This window comes from Scaptodrosophila lebanonensis, unplaced genomic scaffold (assembly GCF_003285725.1).
Source record: "Scaptodrosophila lebanonensis strain 11010-0011.00,11010-0021.00 unplaced genomic scaffold, SlebRS2 tig00000001-arrow-pilon, whole genome shotgun sequence".
NCBI classification, from domain to species: domain Eukaryota; kingdom Metazoa; phylum Arthropoda; class Insecta; order Diptera; family Drosophilidae; genus Scaptodrosophila; species Scaptodrosophila lebanonensis.
The window spans coordinates 18,600,564-18,619,429 of NW_022060529.1; the positions used below are offsets into that span (position 1 = coordinate 18,600,564).

Consider the following 18,866-nt stretch of genomic DNA (forward strand, 5'->3'; position numbering starts at 1 on the left):
ATGTAATTTATTAATTTATTATTTAGTGATTAAAAATAAAACTGAATCTTGTTTTAATGGAATGAAGTTTTTGGATTAATAAATTTAATCGAATTGCTCAACTAAAATGACAGCGTTTTTATTGTTTTCGGTAATTAATACACATTAAGGGCACTCCCTTCTTATCAGCGCAGGGCGATGAACGGCCTCCTCAATGAAAAAACAAGATTTTAATCACGATGTGTTTTATTTTGGGCTTATTTACGCAACTCCTTATGGCATTCAGAAGTAACTGTTTTGAGAACTCGCAGTTAGTTATTAAGTTCAACCAAGTGCCCATAATTACAATAGCAAGTATCTTTGCAACTTAAATGCCGTTGCAATAAAAGTGAAAACCTGTCCACGCTCTACAGAAAATAAAACTTTTCCTGCGGTGATTCGTACAGTTGATCTTTAAACGATCAGAGGTTGGTATTTCTCTCACACCTTGTAGTGCGTCTGATGTCCAACTCATTATCTCAGCGTCTCACTGACCAATATCCATCTAAGTTTATAAAAGGTTGTGTCGATACCCAACGCCGCACAGTTGTCTGATAAACGTGGACGCACGCGAACGTGTCAATATCAAAATTTAACGAAATTTTGTAAAAGCGGAACAGTCTTTAAGTAAGGGCTATGCCAGCTTAAATCATATTTTTGCATTGCTTGTGCGCTCTTATCAAATAAAAAGACCCAGTCTTAAAAAAACTGGCACAAAAGTTTAAAAAAAAAATTGACTATTCAATAGTTTATATATATTGGTGGATGCAATAGTGGAAATTATTTTGAGCGGGCAGTCGCCCTCTACAAACGTGCCATAGGAATTTATAAGAAAAGTAAGTGAAATTATGGATACCAATAAGTAGTGCCAACAGGCACAAGATGTGCAAACAAAACTTGCTAATTGGCGTGTTATTTACTTAAGTACCAAGGAATTGGCGTACAAGATCTCTAATTTGTTTTTCCACCAAACGGTAGTAAAATTTAAAGTGCTGTGGTAAATCAGCTTCATTTCTCAGTTAAATTGTTAATTAAACAGATAGTTTGACTTTATCAAATCAATTTCTTTATGGCCCTTTTAGTGCTGATCTCTGCGCTTTGGCCATAAAATTTTACGCGAACCCTAAAAAAAGTCAAATGAGGCATAAATAAATAGCTTATATAATATCAATTTTTGAAAATGGCTTTTATTTAGACGATTGTTACAACATCGTAAAGATTATTTCGCTTTAAGATTCGAAACTACAAATGAGCACAGCGCACAAAATTTATGCAAACCTCGAAAAAGCTAGGTGAAATTAGCATTTGGCAGCAAAAGTGATAGCTATGCAAATTTAAAACTCATTCCATTCACAACTCACTTCAAAGCCCCCCTAAATATACTCCTCCATTCGCATACATACGAGTTTTTTCATGCCCTACTGCCTAGTTCCTTGCAGTTCCTCATATTTCCTATTATTATGCAACTCAAACACTTTGTTGTGTTTGTATATTTTTTATAGTGCGAAAAATATATATTTAAAATTGGTTAAGCATGTGAGACGGAGCTGACTTTAAGCCCAAAGCTTTCGTTTGGCGCGTCTATAGTAAGCATTTTAGATTTACCATCCAAACCAAAACAAAGGGCCAGCAACAACCATAACGACCATTTTTTGTGTTGTCAGCAACCGCCGGGGGCAATGGCTGTTGAGAGCTGCCTACTACTATGAGAGGTAGAGGTAATCCAAAAAGAAATCAAAATAAATGGCAATGCTTGCAGCTTTTGTGCGCAACCTCGATAATGAAATGTTCAAAGATAAAATTGCAAATATTGCCAACAAATTCGTGTTCATAAGTTATGTGTTTTCGAAGAGAGGGCGTTTTGAATTAATGCGACATCGAAGGGTATCTAATTTCAACTTGAATACTATATAATGTAAGCTGTTGTCCACGAGTAAGTTATCAATTAAAACTCAACCAGATATCGACCATTCAAGTACTGTAAAGCAACGAAAGAATTTTTGAATGGTAAAGAAAGTTTTAAAACCTAGTGTCAAGATTCTGTTCACAACTTATAGCTAATTTCTTTAATCAACAGCTTAGCTTAGAAGCAAATTGTCATTCAATGGTGCAGAGCTGTATTAAACTCTTGATACAATGGAGTCTTAAAGAATAAAAGTTATTAAACTGAATAAATTAATAAAATACGATTATTACTTGTTACTCCCTAAACTAGGACTAAGCGTCTGCTACTATTTTTATGTATTTATAATACTCGTAGTTCCATTCATTCCTCTTTCTCGCAAATGATAACCTTGTAACAAAAAATATTATTAAAATTGGACCAAATATCAATGATTAATTAGATCCATCATACCCGGCTTTTAGGGTTTGTTTGGCATTCATGTAGTAGAAGCGAATTTTTTCAACTTTCAGTCAATGCAAAATCGACAAAGAAACATGATATTGACCCTCACCTTTAAAAGCTTTTATTATGACTTACAATATTCCAAAATTTGCCGAAATCCATGGTGAACGGCCTTCATGACTGCAAGCGGCAAATTTGGCTGTTGTTGGTCCAAAGCCACGCACAAGCCGATCAAACAAATAATTTGAACAACATAAAATAACAACAAAGAGGTTAGTAAAGTAAAAAAAAATTGGCACGCGATATGCTATTACACGTATGTCTTTTGTTTATGGAGTGGCTGAAGATGGGCATTATTGATTCGGACTCGGATATCTGGCCACCAACTGGAATTTGGCGTTTAGACCATTTGTTTCTGCAGTGAGGCGTTGGTTAATTTGCATGCATTAATGGCCAAAACACATTTTGCCCTAGAAATGCGTTAATCAAATGGCCTTGAGTCAGACAGAGCACAAGACGGGTTGTTCAAAAATTGGTACAGCTACGAAAAAGATGGTACTACAATCAGGTTTGGGGAATATTATTTGTGTGGGCAGATCAAGCGGCTCTATTGACCTTAGTATATACCCGACTGGCATCGTCGAGGCATAAGTTTTGTGTTTATAGACACCAAAGTAAATAGGCGGCCTAAGCATCTATTAAATATTTGTCAAAGGCAATTGAGCGAAACTTAATTTATGCTCGCAAGAACATTGAATTGGCATATTTGAATAATAAAGAATTCCCAAAAAAAATAGGTGCAAGTACCCGATCCGGCAGCAGAAACTAATCACACATCGATTTACAGTACCTTTTTAGTTAAGAGCATTTGCAAATATTGTATGTACTTAGGTTCAAATGTACTATATCGTAAACATTTGCCGGCGTGCCTTTGCCTTCCTATAAATACTTGTAGCTTATGTGCGTGTGCAATGAATATACAAGTATTCAACTTTTGATGATTCACAATTCGTTAGAGTCTAGTACATACATAGTTGTCATCTCCATAAACCTTCACGCTTGTCTTTGGCTACGGATAAAAACAATTGCCCTGTTGTTGTCATTTGAGTCCCGTCTAAATTCTGCCCCTAATGTTAATGGAATTGATCTTTGGTGATAGACCCGCCTATACAAAGGTCCCAATGCCGACCAATTCGAGGCTGACATTGAGACGCACTTACGCCTGAAAACAGGTAATTGATTTTTCTGACTTTGATTTAATCACCGCGTATTTACTTCAGCAAAGACAGTTCGGTCCCGTCCAGTCGTACCAAATAGGTACGAGTGTTTGACTTGAATTAATGCCTATTGTGCAACGGTGGCCATTAAACTGACTGACCCGCAGACATGTGAGTGGTTCCGGCGACAGTTGGTCTAGTTGCTTGCCTAGCTCCAGCCCTTTAACTGCGTAGGTACTGGGTTGGGTAAGATAATTTACTTTGGGTTACGACACCAACCAATTTCATTGTCTTTCAGAGTTATCCGAACATCTGAGAATTCAGTCATTCAGTCAGTTATCAAGTGCAACTCAGAAAGGTGCAAGGTACTTAACACACTCGAGCTAATTAGAAGGGGTTCAAAAAATGACTACCTCTAGTGCATAGTTTTCAAAAAGCACAGAATCAGTTCCGGTTACTTGGGTCTTTACATTAATAGTATTTGCGCACAAATCCTAAAGTTTCCCTTAACGCTTCTGGCGCTTGTCGCTGAGCACTTGAGTTCAATAACTCAATAACTGACACTTGGAGATGGAGTACTTAAAAAAATAATAAATAACATTACAATATCGACAATATTAATCCGACACCTGTGTCTTCCGAAGAGCCCCAAAAAGTAGTCAGAGACCTTTTAAGACTAGACATAATGAAATTAAAAATATAAGAGGAACACTTAAAAATAAAAGAAAAATCAATTATACTAAAAAAAATTTTTAAAATAATACAATAAATCAAATTCGAAAAAAATATATTCAGAAACGTCTCTAGGCCTGACAAGAAAATATTAGGAATGTAAAGGCAGAAACTAAAAAAAAAAATAAAATAGTTAAAAATTGTAACAAACAAAATTAATATATTTAATCAAAATATTACAAGAAAAACATAAAATACATACATATATAAAAAACTTAACATAAAAAATATGGGCATATTTATTAGCTTCTAGACGTTTGAAAATTTAGGGAGGTTCTGTGAAACCGACTAGCTTTATTGGTTTGTCCCATTATTATTTATGGGGAGTCTCACGACAGTGAAAGATGTAGTCCTTTATACCGATTATTATTTAGGGAACACGTTGGAACTTACAAATACATACATATGTACATACCTATAGATACTTGTATTCAAGAGCTTTTCTCTTTCAGCTGTCAATATTCGCGTGGTAAATGGGCAAGACAACTAATATGGCCATGAAATTGAACAGAAAATTGGTGTGGGTAGTGCTGCTGATATCTTTGGAGCTGCATCCAGTCCCTACCCATGGAGTTATTAACGACAGCTACTACTCGCCGAGCGTACATAGTCAGCAATATGTGCACAACCTGCTTAATGGTACCAATACCATGCACACAGAAGTTCAGGTGACGAAGAATACGGAGTTGGAGCCGGATGTAATGGAAACTACAAAACAATGGAGCAAATCCTCTACAAATGAGGCTTATTTGATACGCAGCTCTGTCCTCTTTGGACTGACCAAAGTGGCCAATCAGAGTAATGTGAACGATCTCTGTCATGTCCAACTGAAGCACATACAGCGGAGTATTCTCGACAAGCAACCATGGGCTATGAAAGGTGAGATGTCGTGGTATATCGAGACTGAAAGACGTACTAATATAAGGTTTTGGCAGTGCTCGATGCGTCTGGCAGTAAGCCGGCGGGTTTTATTTTTGGCAACAACTTCTGGTTGGGTAGTCCGGAGGCATGTCGGGGTATACAGCGTCCGGTAGGCATTACACTGTCGAAGAACATGAAACGTGTTATGAACTATGGAATCATTACCGACAAAGCGCCCTTTGATATGGACTATCGTGTCATATATCTGAGCCATAGCTCACCCTGGCAGGTGGAAATCAAGCTAATGTCGGAGCAAATCATTCATATTGGCCTTTGTCTGCCCACATCTTGCGACTCCGAAGAAATAAAGCACTTGACTAGTGACTATGTGGAGCACGGCATGTCGGCTGACAATGAGATCTACGAAATACGTCCTGAGGTGGTGTACATGAAGGACCTAAAGCTACGCAATTCGTTCTATCAGCGCACAAGCTTCAAGATTGTGATCGCCTCCATCATAGCCACCTGCGCGTTCATTTTCTGTGCCCAGCAGTTGCGTGAACGGGAACGCGAAGCTATGCCAGCGAAGAAGTTAGCCGACGATAGCACCAGTGGCTTGGCACCCGCCGAATGGGAATTCTGGCGTGCCTTCGATGCAGTGCTGGCGGATCCTAAAAAATTTACTCGCTTTAAGGATTTTGTGCGCTGTTTTGACGTTCTGGATAACTGGGAGAAAATATTTACCATTCGCGACAACCGTGCCGATGAAATTCCGGTGATAAACGGTCTCCGCTCCGTTTGTGCCTACTGGATAATGATATTCCATGTAATGTGGTTCATGTACTTCACGGTTCACAATAAGACGGTTCTCATTTCCTATGCGGAAAAGTTGGGATATCAATACGTTAGCTCGGCCCCACTGTTGGTGGATGTCTTTTTTACCATCAGGTTAGGTTTCGAAAGGTCTAAATTTTAAGATAATGTACTAATTTTTTCCCATTCTTCACAGCGGCTTCCTACAAACGTACAACTTCATCCGCAATGCAAAGCAAACGGAAGCCATACGGAATAATGATGTGGTCCAGAATCTGAAGCTCTTTGGAAAGCTTCTGTTCCATCGCTACCTACGACTGGGTCCACTCTATCTGATTGTGATCGGCGTAGTGGATCTGCTGTTTGTCTATATTAGAGACGTTTCAATTTATAACGTACACGAGCGATTCGACGAGACGTGCGCCCAGCACTGGTGGCGAAATCTCCTCTTCATACAGAACCTCTTCCCAATCACGGAACTTTGTGTCAACTGGAGCTGGTCTTTGGCCTGTGATATGCAATTCTTTGTGCTGGCCACCATCCTCCTGTTCGTGTATACCAAGTAAGTACATAATATGTCAAAAAATGACAAATGATACTCATGACTATTTTCTTTATAGACGTCCTAAGGTCGCGAAGACCGTTGTGGCTGTGGTACTTTTGGCTACGATTGCCTGGTCTTTGGTAATTGGTATCAAAACGAAGTATGAGTTCTCCTTCGATGTAGTCTATGAGACTGGCTCTTACATTTACATCAGTCCCTTCGTCCGCGTCCTGCCTTACATTGTGGGCGCTATAGCTGCTTGGTGTCTGGTAGAACACAAATTGCAGTATAATTTGAGTGAAGCACAAGAACGTTGGCTGTGGAATTTGTCCATTCTGGTGTTCTTCATCTGCCTGTATTCGACTTTTAAACGAGACTTTGGCTATATCATTTCGATCTCTTTGTTCGTGCTGGGACGTTTCATCTTTTCAGTCTGCATTTGTTGGATGATTGTTGGAAGCGCCAGGGGGCGGGGTGTGTGGTGGTCCCGATTATTAGAATCGAAAGGATTTCAGCATTTGAACCGCCAATCCTATGCCATATACTTGCTCAACCCTCTAGTGATTGCGTTCTTTTACGGCTTGACGAACGGAAGCACGCATGCGGATCCATTTATTTTGGTAAGTCAACACCTGGAATTAAAGAAAGTTTATTATATTGTGTTGCATTTTAGTTTGTCATCACCTTCGGCTTTGCTGTGATCGTCTACCTGGCATCCATTGTTTTCTCTCTGTGCTACGAGCTGCCTTACACAAACTTGTCGAGTCAGTTGCTGAAACGCAACGGCAAGCTGAAAAGTGCCTAAAGATGCTATTAACCTATTAGAATTTATTTGTATAGTACACAGAACGCCTCATTTATCCATTTTAATTGTGATTAATTGCTTTTCATGAACTCATTGCATCAGTGAAAGTCAATTTATTTAGTTTAAGGTAGGTTGTACATCAAGCAGATTGTGATTGCTTTTGTAAGTAGGTTTTTTGAATACTTCAACCAAGAACTTAATAGAGAAAATAAATCAAGGAGTCATAAGAAAATACATACATACAAGTAAATATTATTTAACAAACACTTTTATTATTAACCACTATCGCCTTTTTGAGAATTATTCAAAGGCCTCTCACAAGTTGCATCAATGTATATGGATTTTTATTGCTCATAAACTTTAACTGATCCTCAAGATCCGGGGCGGTCTTCGTAATCCAAAAGCGATCCACATAGTAACTAATATAGTTCGTAAACTCCTTGTCCGTGTAGTTGTCCACATGCACTGGCACGAAGGGATCCAGGTGCTCGAAGCCATCTTTTCCCAGAAGGTAACGCGGCATATACGACTCCATGTAGCCTTCGGTCATGGCGATTTTGTCGACAGATAGAATGCAAACACCATTAGTCCAGTCGTAGTTTGTTATGTTGAGAAATGGTTGTGTTAGCGTTATTCTGTCTGGGGTAACCCGCTGCTTGTTGTCCGAAAATATACGAGTTTCGGGATGGAAAAAAGCATTGAACCCGTCGATAGCTACCATGACCTTACACTGGCCGGCTGTAGAGAGTTGTTTAAGCTCACTAATCACAGCAGCTATCGTTTCTGAGGCGTATTTGATTCTCGCAATACCGTGTTCAACCAGTTCTGTCAGCAAGGAGCCTGTTGGCGTGCTTTCGCGTTTACTCCAAACGTAGTCCTTACTCGTCTTCAGCTGCAATTTCTGCAGTAATTGTGCGTTTTGCGTTTTGAAATGCACGAGCCAAGCAGCAGCATCAAAAGGCAAATCAATAAAGCCCTCCTGGCCCGTTGCATTGGCCGTCTCCTTCGGGCGCTTCATCCAATTCGGCGCCCAAGGCACATGCACGAGCAAAAAGTCATGCAATGCGCCATAGTGCAACACATGGGCCATGGTCAATGACTTGCCAACGCCGTTTTCGCCATAAAGCACGTAGCGAACAACTGGCTTACTTAAGTCTGCCTGTTTAATGTATTGCAGCAGCTCGAGTGCAGGCGAACGGACCATAAGGCAGGCTTCCGTGAAGGTCTTTATCTGCAGCTCGTATTGCTTTGGCAGGCCGCCTCCACCGAAAATTCGTTTCTTCTCTTCTGCAGGAATTGTATAGAATTTGGCTATTTGAAGGGGAGAATGCCCACCGGGATTTGTTATGGCCGTGCGGAATTCGGTAATTTTTTCATCCACGCGTTCCTGTTTCGGTGCCGCCTCTGCCTCAGTTGATAATCCTGCAATGCTGCCAACGGTTGGTGGTCCTCGCTGTAACTGTGTCGAGATGCGCGATATGCTTCCAACATGTTTGCGAAACATTTTCATTCAGACAATTGGACCGGTCAAATAAATCGCGTGTTATGCGATATTAAATAATAGCTGCACCTAACAAGAACAGCTGTACGGTAGATAGTGATGAGTCACCAACGATAACGATAATATATCGTGAGATGGTCACGCAACCGCTAACTACTTTATATTTAATAGTTTTTATTTAACACATTTGAAACTTTCTGTGTGATTAAAGAATGGATAAGCCTTTCTGATAGTTTTTTGTGAATGTTATTGTTATTTTAAAAACGGCTCTTGAAAGTCATTCGCGATTTAAACGATACCAATACCAGGGCTACCAATCATTAGTTGGTAGTCGCAATTTGCCGCCAATCTCTATTGTGAAATTCCTTTAGTTGGATTTTTATAGCGGAGGACATGTCTACTATTGAGAAATTGTCTATACAAGGCGTGCGTAGTTTTGGTTGCAATGCCGAGGATTGCCAGGTAAGTCCTTAATTTGCTGATGCTTCTTTGCTACGCTGCTAATGCATAATATTCCAGAGCATTACATTTTCGTCGCCGGTATCATTGATCCTTGGAGAGAATGGTTGTGGAAAAACTACAATTATAGAGTGCTTGAAATATGTACTCACAGGCGATTGTCCACCTGGCAGCAATAGCGGAAAGCATTTTGTACATGACCCCAAAATATATGGACTATCCGAGTCCTTGGCGCAAATTAAAGTTCAGATTCGAAATAAAGTCGGCGCTCGCATCTCCGTTTGCCGTCTGATGAAGGTTTCCATGAAGCGCGATAAGGTGTCATTTGAGACGCTTAGCCCAACAATTAATTATATGAATGACAAAGCAAACGAGTTGAAAAATCATGATTTTCTAGGCGGACGCATTGCAGACATTGGAAATGGCATTTGTGACTTCATGGGCGTTTCAAAAGCCATTATCAATGATGTGCTGTTTTGTCATCAAGAGGATGCCAGCTGGCCACTGGACGAGCCAAAAAAATTGAAAGAAAAATTTGATGATATTTTTGGAATTTCCGAGTACGATAAGGCGCTTGATAAGATCATCAAAATGCGCAAAGAAGCCCAAGAGGAAATCAAAGTTATGGGTCTGTATACGCGCACTGTGCTTGTATCTCTATCAGCTAATTAATCTCATCGTTTCAGATGCTAATATGAAATTGCTGTTTCATTTAAAGCAGGAGATGGAGGTGAAAACAATGAATCTTGAAAGAGCTCAGCAAAAATGTGATTCAATAAAGGCGCAATGCGCACAGTGCGACGAGGAAGTTAAACCAATCGACGCACGGCTTGGAGAAATCAGGGATATTGAATATGACATCAGCAAATATCAGGCGCAAAAAGTAGAGATGGACACAAAGTCTGTAGCGAAATTGTGATTTTCTGACACCTTATTTACATGCTTCATTTTCTATTACAGACATAAGAATTGCATCGAACAAATATCAAGCATTGCAAAGAAAATTAAAAAGCCCTTTGAAGGGTCGTTGGCGGAACTGGATATCGAAATTCGGTCTTTCGACCAAAGAATGTCTGAGTTGCGACTTCAACGCACAGATGTGGAAGAACATCTTTTTAAGATAAAGAACAATAGAACCGAGCTTCAAACAACTCTTGTGGCACAGGACAAAAAACGATGCATAGCGCAACAGCAGCAGCAATCTGAGCAGGAATGCAAATCGCAACTAGTGAAGGGCTTAAAAGCCTTGTGTGAACAGTTGCAAATTCCTGTAAAGTCTTCGCTGGATATGCCTGAAGAAGTTGCCGATTTAATGCACGACATTGAAGTAACGTTAATGAGCAAACAGTGTGAGATTGCAGAGTTGACTGCGAACAATGATCAAGCGGACCATGAACGTCAGACAAAGATCGACGAGCTGCGCACTGAGTTGACAAAATCTGTAGAGGGTGTTTCAACTCAAGAAAAGCAAAGAGAGGCTAGCGAAAAAGAGATTGCGGCGCTTGAGTTGAAAATAAAACAAATTGAAACATCAATGCATCAATTAAAACTGTTGGAAAAAGAGATTGCAGATATTGATGAAAAGTACGAGAGGGCAACCAGAAGCTTTAATCTAGAAAGTATCCGTGAAGTGATAGCCACTAAAAAGGCAAAAATTTCCGAAAAGCAGGCACGCTTCAAGAAACTTGATGAGCAACTGACATTCCTGAACTCCATTGCAAAATTGATGGCTGAAATTACCCTTAAGGAAAAGGAGCTAGAAAAAAAGGACCAGGAGGTGCAGCGGGTCCGAAACAAGCACAGTGATCATTTTGGAAAATTTTTCAAAGAAAACATTACGTCAAACTATCGAAGGGCCATGCAGGGCGCTTATGATAAATTGCGACGGGATATAAAGGACCTTACAGATAAGGCAAATGCTGAGAAGCTTAAAGAACAGTCGCATAATATTGGCCGGAAAAATCTCAAAACCGAAATTGCACGAATGGAAAAAGAATTGGCTGAATCCGAGGAGCTTATATTTCAAAAATGTCATTCTACACCCTATGATGAATTGCTAGAACGTAACAAAGCTGTTATTTCAAAGCTTCAGTTAGAACACGGTGCTCTTAAATCAGCAGAAGCGATGTATAAAAAGTATGTAATACAAGTATATATTTTTTCAATCAATTATTGAATTTTATTTTACTTTATTGTTTTATAGGTACATCCAGAAAATCGAGGAGGAGCCTTGCTGTCCCTTATGTCATCACAATATGTCCGGCGATGAAGTGCGTGGACTGCAAATTATTATTTATGAACATATATTTATTTAATATTCTCTGTTTGCAGGCAACAGACCTAACCTCTGAGCTAGCTGATGAAATTCATAAGCTTCCCGTCAATATAAGTGTGGCCGAAAAGTCTTTAAAAGCCGAGCAACTAAAGTACGAAAATCTCCTTCAAATGAAACCTCTTATTCTAAAGGTTAAAGATCTTAAGGAATCAGTTCCTAAAAAGAAAGAGGAATTGCGAAAAATCGAGGAACTACTTGGAGATGCAGTCAATCAATATGAGACACAAATGGCTATGCTTGGAGAGCCCACACACAATTTGGAGTTGGCCAATTCCATGCTAGGAGACATGACTATATTAGATGAGGCCTTAAAGGAGGCAGCACGCCTCAAAAAGGATTTGGATGTGCTTAAGGTATTCTGTTAGCTGGTAGACTACTTTTTAAATGATTATAATTTTTTTTGTAATGCAGCTTAAATTGCCCAGTGATTATGACTCTAGCGTTTCCATCGATGCGGTGCAGTCAGAAAAAGTACAGGTCTCAGAAGACCTCGAAACTGAACGTAAGGCATTAGAGGCAAATCAACAAACCTATGAAAAGCAAACTGAGGCACTGAACTGTCTTCGTGAGAAGAAGAATAAGTAGACGCTGAAAAAGAACCCTGCTCTAGTGGAGACTTAATTTGTTCATTTTGTAGATTAAAAGACCATCAGATAAAACTACAGGAAGGCGTGCAAAGTCTACCCCAACTAAAGGAAAGGCTTGATGAACTTACTCGTCTAATGATTACAATTGGCACAGAAATTTCAGCATTGAAGTCAAAAATTAATCCGTTAAAGCAAAAACTGAATGCAGCCATTACAGAAAAAGCCCGTCTGAAAGAAAGCGAACGATCCAAGTTGGCGGAGCTGAATAGTAAATATAATTCATACAGGAGTGCAGATGAAAATATACAAAGGTTTTTTAATTTATTTACTAGTTTGCTTGAAAACAATTTAATAAATTCATAATCTCTTCCGCAGATTAAATACTGAAGTCCGGAACTTTAACAAGTTAGACCTAAAAATTAAAATTCAGGAATACGACGCCTCGATTAAAAGCATAAAAGATAAAGTGAATCAATTGGTATGTAAGGTTTACCTTTCATGCTTTATTTTTATATAAATTTATGAAATAAATTCAATACTTTCAGGATACTGATATCGCTTCAAGCAGTGAAAAATTGGAAACAATTAAAACGGAATGTCTCAATCAACAAACCATCGACCGAGACCTCAAAGATAATCGTGAACTTAAACAACTGCAAAAAAAAGAGATCGATTTAATGGAAAGCTGTGAAGCGCTTGCTAAGCAATTGGGAAATCTTGACTTCGGCAACATTTCGAGAGAGAAACAGGGCCTTATAAAAAAGAAAGACGCAGCGTCTATACGTCGTGGCGCATTGCTAGGTCAGCTGGGCGAAATCAACAGCCAGATCGAGAAGCTTAAGCTTGAAATTGAAGAACCCAAGTACAAGCAGTCGCTTAAGAACTATCGAAAGGCACATTTTGAGTTGATGGTAGCCCGACACAGCATTGACGATCTTGCTCAGCATCGTGATGCATTGGAGTGGGCGCTTATTCAATTTCATTCCGAGAAAATGGATAATATTAACCGCCTGATACGTGAGTACTGGCGTTTGATTTACCGTGGCAACGACATCGATTATATTCAAATTCGGACTCAGGACCAATCCAATAAATCTGCAAATCGCCGCAAGAGTTACAATTATCGCGTGGTCCAATCGAAAAATAATTCGGAGATCGAAATGCGTGGTCGTTGCAGTGCAGGTCAGCGGGTGCTTGCTTCTCTTATCATCCGCATGGCCTTGGCAGAGACTTTTAGTAGCAACTGCGGTGTTTTAGCTTTGGATGAGCCTACTACCAACTTGGATCAAGCCAATATAATATCGCTGTGCGATGCACTCAACCGCATTGTTGAGGAACGCCAGTCCCACTCAAATTTCATGCTGATCATAATTACTCATGACGAGAACTTTATTTCCACCTTGGGTAACATAACCAGCTATCATCGGGTCGCCCGTAATCATGAATGCAAATCAACTATTCGTAATGCACTAATTGAATAGAAGATAAAATTGTTGTACACTTTAAAGTATTTGAATTTAATAATAATTTACTATGCAAGTATAAAGTATAAACACGTTTTTGTATTTGATATCACAAAATATTTGAATAACTAGTTGCTTGTTATAATGAAGAACAAACAAACATGTACACGGATGTATATTTCTTAAGTTGAACACAAAAATAAAGTAAGTCATTTGTACATTTATTATTGCATATAGCACCTATGGCTTATTTGTTCTTTGGTGCGTCTTTAGGAAGATCAGTCTGCCAATTGATGCCGTCATGTGTCAGCTCACTTGTGATTAGAGGGGATAGCCACACTGCAAAGATGCGTTGGCCAAATATGTTCCTTAAGTTCTGCCATATTCCATAATTGTATTTAAATGTTTTACCGCGCTCATGACACACCCTCCCTCCAAGGACAAGGGGCCCCATGTAACCCAATAGAAGGGTCGGGTATAGAAGCGCCAATACATTGAGACTATAAAAAAGTAAGTACATGTTGGACGAGAACGGGCCGGATACCAGCATAAGCATTGGGCAAATCAATTTCAATGCAGTTAACCATCTACTGAATACTGCACCATTGAGAATCCAAATGTATATCGAATTATAAACTAGGGCGTACAGCGCTCCCAGAAATAGGTAAACAATAAAACATAAAAAATAGCGATGATTGTAATGTCCTATGCAACATCCCATAAATAGGCAATGATGATCCCGTTTCAAGATGCAAACGCCACAACTTTTACAATGCCACGATCTGGGAGGTGCCAGTTTATCGCAAGTGGCACAATGAATCCATTTCTCAAGCTCTATAGGCTCAGTTGGTGGTTGTAGGTGCATATCTGGGTTACAAATAAAGTTCCATATAATGGCCGCTAGAAGTGAGTTTCCCACTTACAGTTCACGCTGGTATCCACCATCATACATGCGATCATGTTTCCCTTGATGTTAAACACCAAAAAAATGCCCATGAGCAGCGTAAAGGTGTGGAAGAAGCCCCCTGGTTCATGGAACGCCGGCAACACAATTACCATTTCGAATATAAAGATAATAGGCAGGAATATTCCGATTGTGAGAAAACACAACCAATCCACCAAGCGCCTGGGCAGAACATTTTTCCGAATATTCATAATATTTTTGTGTTCATGAATTTTTTTTGGAACTACATAAATATGAAGAGTTGATCGCAACTCAATGGTGCCGGCACTACCAGTTATCACGTGAAAAAGCTCTTACCCAATCGGCGGAGCTTTGACATTGTGTTTTTGTTATGTTACGAATATCTTTATCTGACTTTATTATTCCCTACAATAGTGAGTAGCAACTTATTTAATAATTTATGTAATATTGAGCCGAACGAGATATTAGAAAAAATTAAATACAAAAAACCCAATGGCAATGGCTACCAAAATGTTAACTTTTTTGTTGTAACATTAATTAAATATTATTTGAATATAATAATAAAATATAAAATGTTATTTTAAAAAGTTAAAAGGTGTTCACAATATGCAGATCTGAAATTATACTTATTTCAGGTTCAAAGAATCAAGAGCACAATTCCAATTATTGTTGTTTTACCCTCACTCTATAGTATTTATATTTGAGAAAGTATTTGGAAGCTACGCTTTTTCAAAATTGTTCAAGTTAAGAATGATAAATTAGAAAAGCTGCTTAACAGACATATTGCAATTAATTAACATTAATCTCAAATAAATATTCAGATTAAGTTTTAACAAAAGGGAGTATAAAGTTCGGTTATTTCAATAGTCTTAGTTTTTTTGAAGTGTAAAGCTTTTAAAAGCTCAGGTAGTATGTAGTTCGTTATCGCTGGCTGACTTTCATATCGGCCTGAACTTACATAGTAATATTTTGTGCATACAAACATTTGGATATACTTGTACTTGTACGAATGTACTATTCATACAATAATTGGAAATTGTAATCATTTTAATAAAAACAGCTTTGTCACTAGAATTGTAAGCAACATTTCTATGAATACATATCCATGTGCATATTTAAATTGTCTTCCTCGGCAAGTTTAGGACTCCGTTGGGGTTGCTTTCATATAAGAGTACAACATTTGTCTTGACATGTGAAGGTCCAAAGTGTCCCAAAATGTTTCACCATTTCGTGTAATAGATAAGAATTAATTATTCATACTTCAATTATGTTCTCACACTGAAACTACCGGGGGCTGAGGGTGAAAAGGACAAGTCCCCATACGGAAGTTTATTTAAAAATGTGCAAACACATTGCTTTTAAAAGGCATTAAAGTACACGTGCTTGACTTAGACATTTTGACCCATGTCCTATGCCCATGAGATGCCAGGAGTGCTATATAAAACATATTTGTCAGCTTGCACTTAGCCCAGCTACCAAAAAGCTGTGTAATTCTTAAATTTTCACACTCATTGATTGTGTGAGGCGCCGAGAGAAAGTGAGGGATGATTTATAAATATACATACTTTTTTCCAAATAGTGCAAAACAAATTATTCTTCCTTAAAAAAAAGTGCGCAAAATATAAAGAATCTCGTATACCCTTTTACCCTTTGGGCATAGGGTATAATAACCGAATCTACCTTGTACTAGCTTTTTATATGTGAAGTTTTTGAAAATAGGAAAGACAATATTCCTTTATCGTTTCATCCAAAAGCATTAAAACAAATTTAATTACGTCAAAAAATGTTGCCAAAATTAAATTGTTGTTATTAGAGGCCTCCAATACGGTAGAACAAATTGGAACAGTGAGCAACGAAAAGTTGCAGGATAACAACAAATTTAAAATTCTGATAATCTATTTTTTTTATGCAGAAAATGATTTTGCCTCTCCATAGCTTATTTATAATTAAGAAGAAACCAGTGTAAAGACTATTTAAACTCTTTCTTTTGGCATATTAGTTTATACACCTAATTCTGTTTTTGCACGGTAGATTGGTTCCAGAAACAACCGTGTAAAAAATCGATCATATGCATATGATCATATGATCATATGCAAAAATATGTAATTGGTTCCTTATCTCTAAAGAAACATATATATGAAATTTGTAATTTTCAAACCGTGTTATATCAAAATCGTTTCAAAAAAGACCGTGTAAAAACAGAAATAGGTGTATTTGCCTCAAATATTTAAAGAAACCCCCTTTCCATCTCCATTTAATAAAAACAAATGGCTTAATAAAATACTTTTTTCAAATCTCTTTTTAGTAAAACTCGTTTCCCAATTTTTCCATATTATTTTTGTAAATCAAATATGTGAAGAAAAACATTCAACCCCGCAAAATAGTAAGGCAGAGGATCTAGTAATATTCCTTGCACGTGGTACTTTTTTTGTAACATTCGCATTAGTATACTTTTTATAGTGTCAACATAGAATGATCAAAATTGGAAAACATTCTCCCCTAAGACCTAAGCAGAACAGAGGGTGTGGGTACAGGATATTCAAGAAATGGACCCACTCAACTCCTGCGCTCCGTTCTTGTTTATTGCTCTTTCACCTTACATCCCAATAGGAAAACTCCAAACGATGTTATGACGACCATAAGTAGTGTTTGCGAACTTTTAATTATTTATGTATTCTGTAGTTGAGAGTAATAAAATATTCTCATCACGTACGAAAGTTGTGAATGAAATTGCGATTTAATGGCTTAAAGCGATAAAAAGCACCCAGAAAGAAAATCGCTAACAACGAAATGCAACTGAATGAAATATTTTCAGGAGCTTTTCAAATCCAGACTTATGTAATTGTTTTGATTTTCAACCGACCTTTAAACTCATGGAATTAATTCAAAAATGCAAGTTATTCTACTGTCATGAATAAATTTGATCTAAATACATACAATTATACACTAAAGTAAATAAATTTGCTTTAGTACTCAGTGCGGCTGTCTGAAGCAATGTGGCTAGAAGCCAAATACAAATTTAATGAAGTATGTAATACTATATCTGGCATCGGCGTGGAAGCCTAATTGCACAAAAGTGTTTATTTGGTAAACGGGCGGTTGGCTACTTCCAGAGAGAAAATATTGTGGCTGTTTAAGATGCTTTATGTCCATAAGCGCATTTACTTTTGTTTGTGTATATGTTTACTTAATGTATCTACCTATGTATGTGCGAATATGTATGGGGTAGTATGTGAAAGCATCGCCATTAAATGACCTTAAAGATACATTCTGTTTCCACTTCTGAGTTGGTTTTATGTAAGCCAGCAGTAAAAGCCAGAGAAGTGGTCGGATTCGGGTGGGTTGGCCCCATTTGCACATAAAAGTTAAGGCCTGATTTCTTCTATGTTTCAGCAGAGTTTTTCGATTTTGTTTTTAATTGTTGACCAGTCAGCCCTTGCCTTACTTTGTTGCTCGTTTTTTGTTGTTTTTCCCAATTTCTGCCAGTCTCTGCTGCTATTTTGTTTTCACAGTTGGTAGATAAAGGAATGGGAAATAAGGCCACCCCTTCATAATTCAGCTGCCTCCGATGTGGTGCAGTCTTTGTGCGTGCCTTCTCGGTTTCATGGCAAGTGTTGGCAAGGGAGAGTAGAGGTGGGGCAGGAATGAAATGCATTCTAGCATTTCAAGACAATTTGCGAAATTGCATCGCTTGATGTTTCCACGTGCATTCCATCTGTTTTTGCTCTGCGTTTTTATGGCGAGTCAACAATGTGGTTGCAGGACAAGCACTTCTGCCGCACAATGGCAAAGGATTAAAGGGGGCGGAAGCAGCACAACTGCTCAGAGAAATCTCGTTCCTACCATATTCCTTCAGCACAAACATACATACATACATGCATACATACACATATATATGTATATATATCTGCTGCAAATGATTACGATGTGTGCATAGAATTGTGTTCAGCTTCATCTTAGTAAATGTCAAGAACAAAACTAGATTCAATTCTATATGGTGATGCTAACGAGCCAATGGCACTCCATCAGAGCCTCAGGGATAGGAAATTGCTTGGGAACAAATGAATGAGAGCGCAGACCATGAATTTTCCATTTTCCTGACTCCGCATTGAAGGACAAAGTTGAAATAAATTCGAAAGCTTCATTCGCAACATTTGGACCATTTGTTCTACTGACTTGTATTTGTTACTTATCAGTTGCTATTAGCAGAAGTGTCAGGCAAATTAACAGCACATTTGTTTCTCAGCTAGACACTTTGT

General features: G+C 38.3%; 4 protein-coding genes across 4 annotated transcripts; 2 read left to right on the forward strand and 2 right to left on the reverse strand.

Moving 5' to 3' along the window:
- Positions 1 to 647: 647 nt before the first annotated feature.
- LOC115633836 (nose resistant to fluoxetine protein 6) lies at positions 648 to 7,571 on the forward strand. Its single transcript, XM_030531326.1, has 6 exons — positions 648 to 854; positions 4,767 to 5,193; positions 5,250 to 6,123; positions 6,185 to 6,550; positions 6,609 to 7,152; positions 7,206 to 7,571. Exons 2-6 carry the CDS (start codon positions 4,788 to 4,790, stop codon positions 7,335 to 7,337), a joined length of 2,322 nt encoding a protein of 773 aa, XP_030387186.1. The 5' UTR covers positions 648 to 854; positions 4,767 to 4,787; the 3' UTR covers positions 7,338 to 7,571.
- Positions 7,572 to 7,587: 16 nt separating this feature from the next.
- LOC115633837 (28S ribosomal protein S29, mitochondrial) lies at positions 7,588 to 8,915 on the reverse strand. Its single transcript, XM_030531328.1, has one exon. The coding sequence runs from the start codon at positions 8,845 to 8,847 to the stop codon at positions 7,642 to 7,644; it is 1,206 nt and encodes a 401-aa protein (XP_030387188.1). The 5' UTR covers positions 8,848 to 8,915; the 3' UTR covers positions 7,588 to 7,641.
- A 255-nt stretch (positions 8,916 to 9,170) lies between these two features.
- On the forward strand, positions 9,171 to 13,768 carry LOC115632811 (DNA repair protein RAD50). Its single transcript, XM_030530066.1, has 10 exons — positions 9,171 to 9,300; positions 9,358 to 9,925; positions 9,984 to 10,197; positions 10,258 to 11,433; positions 11,501 to 11,567; positions 11,629 to 11,985; positions 12,044 to 12,213; positions 12,270 to 12,530; positions 12,595 to 12,697; positions 12,765 to 13,768. Exons 1-10 carry the CDS (start codon positions 9,232 to 9,234, stop codon positions 13,698 to 13,700), a joined length of 3,921 nt encoding a protein of 1,306 aa, XP_030385926.1. The 5' UTR covers positions 9,171 to 9,231; the 3' UTR covers positions 13,701 to 13,768.
- A 76-nt stretch (positions 13,769 to 13,844) lies between these two features.
- On the reverse strand, positions 13,845 to 14,885 carry LOC115632822 (probable palmitoyltransferase ZDHHC24). Its single transcript, XM_030530076.1, has 2 exons — positions 14,606 to 14,885; positions 13,845 to 14,549 (listed from the first exon to the last, which is right to left on the reverse strand). Exons 1-2 carry the CDS (start codon positions 14,835 to 14,837, stop codon positions 13,930 to 13,932), a joined length of 852 nt encoding a protein of 283 aa, XP_030385936.1. The 5' UTR covers positions 14,838 to 14,885; the 3' UTR covers positions 13,845 to 13,929.
- Positions 14,886 to 18,866: the final 3,981 nt, after the last annotated feature.

Coding starts and splice junctions, on each gene's coding strand:
- LOC115633836 (XM_030531326.1), top strand. CDS start 4,788: ATGGGCAAGACAACTAATATGGCCATGAAATTGAACAGAAAATTGGTG. Junction 5,194..5,249: donor GCAACCATGGGCTATGAAAG/GTGAGATGTCGT, acceptor AGGTTTTGGCAG/TGCTCGATGCGTCTGGCAGT. Junction 6,124..6,184: donor GATGTCTTTTTTACCATCAG/GTTAGGTTTCGA, acceptor CATTCTTCACAG/CGGCTTCCTACAAACGTACA.
- LOC115633837 (XM_030531328.1), bottom strand. CDS start 8,847: ATGAAAATGTTTCGCAAACATGTTGGAAGCATATCGCGCATCTCGACA.
- LOC115632811 (XM_030530066.1), top strand. CDS start 9,232: ATGTCTACTATTGAGAAATTGTCTATACAAGGCGTGCGTAGTTTTGGT. Junction 9,301..9,357: donor GCAATGCCGAGGATTGCCAG/GTAAGTCCTTAA, acceptor ATAATATTCCAG/AGCATTACATTTTCGTCGCC. Junction 12,531..12,594: donor GCAGATGAAAATATACAAAG/GTTTTTTAATTT, acceptor TCTCTTCCGCAG/ATTAAATACTGAAGTCCGGA.
- LOC115632822 (XM_030530076.1), bottom strand. CDS start 14,837: ATGAATATTCGGAAAAATGTTCTGCCCAGGCGCTTGGTGGATTGGTTG. Junction 14,550..14,605: donor GGTGGATACCAGCGTGAACT/GTAAGTGGGAAA, acceptor TTTGTAACCCAG/ATATGCACCTACAACCACCA.